At 45.3% G+C, this 7,369-nt stretch overlaps 1 protein-coding gene across 1 annotated transcript in view; it reads left to right on the top strand.

Annotated features, from left to right (window-relative positions):
• The window catches only part of LOC110312776 (eukaryotic translation initiation factor 3 subunit C), a 17,679-nt gene extending 14,981 nt beyond the window's left edge, over positions 1-2,698 (top strand). Inside the window, exons 17-21 of the mRNA XM_021186652.2 lie at positions 1,688-1,847; positions 1,940-2,005; positions 2,087-2,174; positions 2,262-2,424; positions 2,527-2,698. Coding sequence (XP_021042311.1) covers positions 1,688-1,847; positions 1,940-2,005; positions 2,087-2,174; positions 2,262-2,424; positions 2,527-2,609 — 560 coding nt within the window. The 3' untranslated portion in view covers positions 2,610-2,698. The remainder of the gene's footprint in view (positions 1-1,687; positions 1,848-1,939; positions 2,006-2,086; positions 2,175-2,261; positions 2,425-2,526) is intronic.
• The last annotated feature ends 4,671 nt before the right edge of the window (positions 2,699-7,369 follow it).

The raw sequence follows: 7,369 nt of genomic DNA, 5'->3' as shown, positions 1-7,369 counted from the left end.
ACACTCTCTCTCTCTCTCTCTCTCTCTCTCTCTCTCTCTCTCTCTCTCTCTCACACTTTCTCCTCTCTTCCCCTCCTCTACCATGCTTTTTAAAGGCTCTCATCTGGGGGCTGAGTAAAATGCACCTTCCTATACAGTGGCTCCTGGAAGGACTTGAGGGAGCCAGGCTCACTCTTCATAGTCATCTCCCCCTCTGTGTTGTTTCTTTGTTGCTCTTGCTTAAGTGGCCATGCTCAAGTGCAGGTGCCTCTTATTAGGCCGTTCTTATGTGGCTTACATAGCCATGTTTTTTCTTCTGGGGAAACCCCCAGTTTCTGCATCTTAGGCCTGCCTTCCGATGGAGCTCACTTTGAGAGCTAAAGGAACAGCAGTAAGGAAGGACTTTCTGGTTCATCTCAGTCCTGACTCTGTGTGATGCATAATGGAGTCAAGTGCCAATGTCTATGTCAGGCCTGATTACACACACACTTTTAATCTTAAGTGCTTAGGAAACTTAGGAGGACCTCAAATTCGAGGCTCTCCTTGGCTACATAACCAGACTGCCTCAGGAAAAAAGAAAAAAGCCAGTATGTCTTCCAGCTTTGAACTCTGCTTTGACTTATAGAGGTACTCTTTGAGTCTCTAACCTTGTTTAAATACTTTACACTGGCTTATGGATTGTTTGTGTGCACATACGCTTGGATTCCGAGGACAGCTTGTAGGAATGAATTCTGACAGGTTGGTCTTGAACTCAGGGATCTGCCTCCCCAGTGCTGTGTTCAAAGGCATGTTGTCACCATGCCTGGCTAACCTTATCTTTTTTAAAGTGGTAAAATGTGGGGCAATGGGCTATGCACAACCTGGTCTCCAGTCGAGCTGAGGTCTTGAACCCTGGTGGGACCTGATGGATGGTAATTTCCACGTATATGGGATGGAAGGCAATCAATCATGTCTCCTGGACCCCTGGCTCCTGTCGAAGATACCGCCCCCACAGCCCCCACAGGAGAGGTGTGTGGCTAGCAGTCACGCAGACAATGACATTCTGGCTAGAGTCCTCCCCACAGTTACCTAGCAACAACAAGATAGCAGCCTACTGTAAGGGGCTGCTTGGCCCCTCCTTGCTCTCTAAGCTTTCTTACTCTCTAGCCTTTCCTCCCCCCCCCCCTCTTCTCCCATCTCTCCTCATGGCCATGACTGGCCTCTCCCTCTCTCTTTTTGTTGTTTTGTTTATCTTCGAGAGAGAATTTTCTGTGTAGCTCTGGTGGTTCTGGGATTCAGTCTGTAATCAGGCTGGCCTTGAACTCAGAGAAGTCTGCCAGCCTCTGGTGGGATTAAAGGCGTGCGCCACTTCTGCTCGGTGGCTTGGTTTTGTTTTGTTTTGTTTTTTTAAGGTCAAGGAACTTTAAGAGAATCTAATGAAAGTCGTGGACCTTTTCCTAGGAAAATGTCCATGAGAGTGTACACACAACCATTGTCAACAGTTTCAGGGGGCTTAGCAGTCCCTTGAGGTGTGCTTGTAGACTGGTTTAGTTCAGTCCAAAGCGTCTTCAGCTGTTAAGTGACTTTTACAGTCCTGAGGCTGGCTACTCAGTGGAGAGCTAGGAAAGTCTCTAGTTTGCCCTTCTGGCCTCTGCTTCTCCTTAAGCAGTGATCCCGGGGGCAGGAGCCTTGAGCTTGTTTCCATCCTGCCATATTCTCACCCTTTCAGGTCCTCCCGAGTCAATGAGGGAACATGTGGTCGCTGCCTCCAAGGCCATGAAGATGGGTGATTGGAAGACCGGCCACAGTTTCATCATTAATGAAAAGATGAATGGGAAAGTGTGGGACCTTTTCCCTGAGGCTGACAAAGTTCGCACCATGCTAGTTCGGTGAGCAGTAAAGGAGCCATGGTGGGTGGAAGAGAAAAGATCTGTAGGCTCCTTCCTTTAGGACCTCACACTTTTTTGTTCTCTCCTCACAGGAAGATCCAGGAAGAGTCTCTGAGGACCTACCTTTTTACCTACAGCAGTGTCTATGACTCAATCAGGTAAGATGAGCTCAGAGGCACAGAGGGTCCCAGCTTTGTGAGCAGTGTTCCTAACAGCCGTTTCCTGCCTTTTTTCCTCAGTATGGAGACACTATCAGATATGTTCGAGCTGGATCTACCCACTGTTCACTCCATCATCAGCAAGATGATCATTAACGAAGAATTGATGGTGAGGGCCAGAGGTGGTAGATTGAGTAGGTACAGCTACAGAGAAGCCAGTATAGTCTAACCTGACTCTCCCTCTCACTCCCATCAGGCTTCCCTGGACCAGCCGACACAGACCGTGGTGATGCACCGAACTGAGCCCACTGCCCAGCAGAACTTGGCTCTACAGCTGGCTGAGAAGCTTGGCAGCCTAGTGGAGAATAATGAACGGGTGTTTGACCATAAGCAGGGAACCTATGGTGGCTATTTCCGAGGTGAGTGAATGGTTCTGTCGCTTTGTTCTCCCACGATCTTTGTGCCTTTGTCTGTCTCCAGGAGCTCACTCCCAATCTTTCATATCCACCTTTTACCTGCAGACCAAAAGGATGGCTACCGAAAAAATGAAGGCTATATGCGCCGTGGTGGCTACCGCCAGCAGCAGTCTCAGACAGCCTACTGAGTTCTCCACTTCTGTCATCTCTGTGAACAGACTCTCTAGCCTCNTGTTCCTAAACTCACCCCAGTCATTAAAGGTCTGTTGAGAATTTATATAGTCGCTGTTGTCTGCTTGCTGCCCCAGAGCTACCTTGGACTCTTTTGCCAATTATGTTCCTGAGTTTCAACCACAGGACAGGTGCCAAGTTCAGATGCAGGATGCACTGGACATGCCCCTCACTTCAAAGAGTTGCTACTCTTTGACACCAGCAGGAAAATGTCATAACATGTTACAGGAATATGAAGGAGATAGGTATATTGAACAGAATATGCCTGCAGATGTACAGAAGGTATAATGGGCCCAGAGTTGGGTAGGTGGTGATTTGTCAGGCAGGAAGAATCAGTCCAGACCACTGTGTTTCAGATTCACTGTTAACTAGTGTAGGCCACGCACCATAATCACAAGCATTGAGAAACTATATACTTCTGGTGTATCTGAAGACAGTGACAGTGTACTCACATATGTGAAATAAATCTTTAAAAAAAAAATTTGGAGTTTCTAAAGGTTATGACAGTCTAGGAAAATGATTTGGGGTGTAAATTATAAAGTTCTAAGGATATAAAGCCTCACCTACCCTCCTCCCCTGCCTTCACTTGGAAAACAGAACAAAGGAATGGTACCAGAAGCCCAGCTCCACTGTCCTGGCAGCCAGTACAACCCATCTTTCTGACATGGCCAGCCCACCCAGGGCTTAGCTTTTGACATACCTGGGCGCAGTCACAGCTCCTGGCTGACACATCACCCCTTGCTTAAGATCTCTTAAAACCTCCCTGCCTTTGCCCCAGCGGGACTTTCCTGGCCACATTCTTTCTGACTGGTTAACCCACCCAAGTACGGTGCCCAATAAACTTGAAATTATTGTAGAAAATATTTAATCTCAATTCCAGGTTTCTACCCCACCTTTGATCATTCAGTTCCCAGATAAAAGACACAACTTTTATATTTATAGTAAGCCTTAATCAGCACGAGAGCTGAGCAGACATCAGACCCCTACCCCAACCCCCACCCCCATGCTTTAGAATCTATTTCTCCATCGTTAATTCCATTCTGTAGTTTGCTATGTTCCATTTGGGCAGCTCTTCCAATGGCCAGCCCTTATGGCCATATTTTTATGACTCACCTACCCCATGGCAGCTTCCTCCTTTTTCAACCTTCTCTGCTCATGGTCTCCTCAGACTCCAAGCTTGGGAACCCAAGAACCTTGCCTATCTCTCTTAGTTGGCAGTAGGCATCTTTATTCACCAATTGGGAATAACTTGGGGGTTAGGGGCAGCTACATAGCGTCACTTAGGTATGTCACTTGGGTACAAGCAGACTCTCTTGTACCTGGGGCAACCAGGCCTTGGAGGGCCAGTATTTAGCATTATAATATAAGCAGAAGAACAAATCTCAACAGCAAATATTTGCTTTTAATCTAGTCTGATCCATGTAGCACAGAGACAGAGACTGAGAGAATACCTAGTTTGGTACGACTAACTGCATTTTTTTTGCATCTGGAACTTGCTTACACCGGTACCCAAAGATTGTTTGTATAAGCATAGTGTTATTGTGCACCGTGTAAAGATTATCCTTGTATTACTCCAGTGCTGATTTCTGTGCCCCCATACCTGGTGGCAAAACATTGCTTCCCAAATATTCTCTGATTCATTGACTAAGAAGCCAATCAGCTAGTGACTGAGCAGGGGAAAGAACAGGGCTAGACTTCCTCCCAGCTATGGGAAGGGAAAGGAGATAGAGGAAGCAGGAGAGTCCAGGAGACATTAGGAGAAAACACCTGGAGCCCAGAGGGACAGACCAGTACTGCAACGCAAGTATCACTGGGTTTTGACTGGGAGGTAGCCAGATTAGCTTAGAGAATTAAAATAGAGTGATACCGTTCAGTAGTGCCCTTAAAGCTTGTTAACAGTCCAGTCTTGATTATCTGGTAGCTAGCTGGGTTAAGAGGGAAGCAACACTTACTAAAAAGCCATTAACTTGTTTGAGTCACCTTAACATGGTGACTCAATTTAATTTGGAGAACAGACTAATTTTTGCTAGCCTGGATACTGAAGGTCTTCTTGTGGTTTTCCCCTTTAAAATTCTCTCAACCCCCTTCTCACAGTTATCTCAAATTTGCCTCATACTGCTCATCCTGAAACTTTTTTTTATTATTATTATATGTAAGTACACTGTAGCTGGCTTCAGACACTCCAGAAGAGAGCATCAGATTTCCTTATGGATGGTTGTGAGCCACCATGTGGTTGCTGGGATTTGAACTCACGACCTTTGGAAGAGTAGTCTGCGCTCTTAGCCACTGAACCATCTCACCAGCCCCCAAAAACTACAGGTGTACTTTAGGGGTGTTTTTTTTGTTTTTTGTTTTTTCAAGACGGTTTCTCTGTATAGCTCTGGCTGTCCTGGAACTCACTCTGTAGACCAGGCTGGCCTCGATCCCAGAAATCCACCTGCCTCTGCCTCCCAAGTGCTGGNATTAAAGGTGTGCACCACCACTGCCCGCCTCATATTGCTCATCCTGCTAGCAGATAAAAATAAATCTTTAATTAAAATTAGATTGAGCCTATAGTCTTTTCCTGGGGGTCACAAACTTCCTAACAGTTGAAGTCAGTGAAGCTGGGAATGGTGGCCTGTGCTCCTATAATTCAGGAGTAGAGGCAAGAGACACTCAAGCTCAAGGACAGCCAGACATGGTGGCACTCAGGAGGCAGGTGTGCGCAGACCTCTGTTTAAGGCCAGCCCGGTGTACATAGTGACTAGTGAGACCTGTCAAACACACACTGCCCGGAGATACAGTTTACTATTCCAGTGTTTGCCTAGTGTGGGAGGCCTCATGTTGCCTAGGCATGACCATTTTTATTTTTCCACACTATATGTTGTTTATCTTGCAAAAACTAGAGCTCTTTGATCAGAGCTTCAGCAGTTTCTGACCCTTTATCTGAGTTCTTTCCTCCCTGTCCTCGTGACCTGGATTTGCCCCCACGGGCATTCCTCCTAGGCATTATCTAGTGCCTGCAGTCCGGGCTTGTGCCAAGAAGAGCTAGAGAGCATCCAGACACGGACACTAGGTGGTTACCTCTCTAGCACCTCAATTCTTTGACAAGGACACAAAGTAAACTTGCCTGTTTCTTTTATTTGTAAAAACAAAGTATGGTGCTTTGAATATTCTTGCCCCAGCCAGTGGCACTATTAGAAGTTGTGGCCTTGTGGGAGGAAGAGTGTCACTGTGGGGCTGGGCTTTGAGACCCTAGCTGCCTGGAAGTCAGTCTTCTCCTGTTTGCCTTTGGAACAAGATGTAGAACTCTCAGCTCCTCCAGCTCCATGCCTGCCTGAATGCTGCTTAGCACTGGAATGATAATGAACTGAACCTCAGAACCAATAAGGCAGCCCCAGTTGAATGTCCTTTATAAGAGTTGCCTTGGTAATGGTGTCTCTTTACTGCAATCAAAGCCCTAAGACACAAAGCTAAAAAAACAAAATACAAGGCCAGGAAGATGGCTCAGCAGATAAAGGCACGTGATACCTGCCTGCCTGATGACTGGACTTCAATCCCTGGGACCCACTTGGTGGAATGGGAACTAAAACTAAAAGTTATGCCTGTCCTCTACAATAGCACTGTTGAGTGCTCATAGTACACACACAGATATACATAGACATATACATATGTACATGCACACTCACACATGTGCAAATTCGCATATACACATAATACACGTGTGCATATACATGCGCACATGCACAAAGTAAATGTGATTCTTTAAAAAGTATGCTAAAAATAAATAGGCCAAAAACAAAAAGCATTATTCCCCACTCTAGCAATTAATCCCTAAATGCTGGAGCTTGACCCAGATTCTTGTGATGCTCTATACAAATAATTAGTATCTAATTCCCAGTGACCCAAAACATCCAGTTTCAGAAAGGGCAGGCAAGTGGTACTACAAGATTTACTACTTAATTAGATAGCTGCCTACCTATTCCTGTATGACCCACACTAATGGCACATGAGATTAGGCCAGGTAAATTCTGTATGTGGGTCCAATTCCTTTTCAGGGGTGACTGTTAAAAATTGGCTTGGCTGGGAGTTGATGGCATATACTGCAAACAGATTTTTAAGTTCAAGGCCAGCCTGGTCTACAGAGTGAGTTTCAGGACAGCCAGGGCTACACAGAGAAACCCTGTTTCGAAAAAGCAAAAAGAAAAAGATTTATTTTATGTATATGAGTACACTGTAACTGTACAGATGGTTGTGAGCCATCTGAGAATTGAACTCAGGACCTCTGCTAGCTCCAGCCCCACTCACTCTAGCCCAAAGATTTATTTATTATTATATGTAAGTACACTGCAGCTGTCTTCAGACACACCAGAAGAGTGCATCAGATCTCATCATAGATGGTTGGGCCACCATGTGGGTACATAAATAAATCTTTTAAAAAAAAAAAAAAAAAAAAAAGAACTTAGAAATAGGGCTGGAGAGATGACTCAGTGGGTAAGAGCACTGACTGCTCTTCCAAAGGTCCTGAGTTCAAATCCCAGCAACCACCTATAACGAGATCTGATGCCCTCTTCTAGTGCGTCTGAAGACAGCTACAGTAAACTTATAATAATAAATAAATCTTCAAAAAAAAAAAAAAGAACTTAGAAATAAAAGCTAAAATTACTTTTTTTTTTTTTTTTTTTTTGAGACAGGGTTTCTCTGTATAGCCCTGGCTGTCCTGGAACTCACTCTGTAG

This window comes from Mus pahari, chromosome 1 (genome assembly GCF_900095145.1).
Source record: "Mus pahari chromosome 1, PAHARI_EIJ_v1.1, whole genome shotgun sequence".
Taxonomy (NCBI): domain Eukaryota; kingdom Metazoa; phylum Chordata; class Mammalia; order Rodentia; family Muridae; genus Mus; species Mus pahari.
The sequence above is the reverse complement of the archived record's forward strand: the minus strand, read 5'-3'. Positions and strand labels throughout refer to the sequence as shown.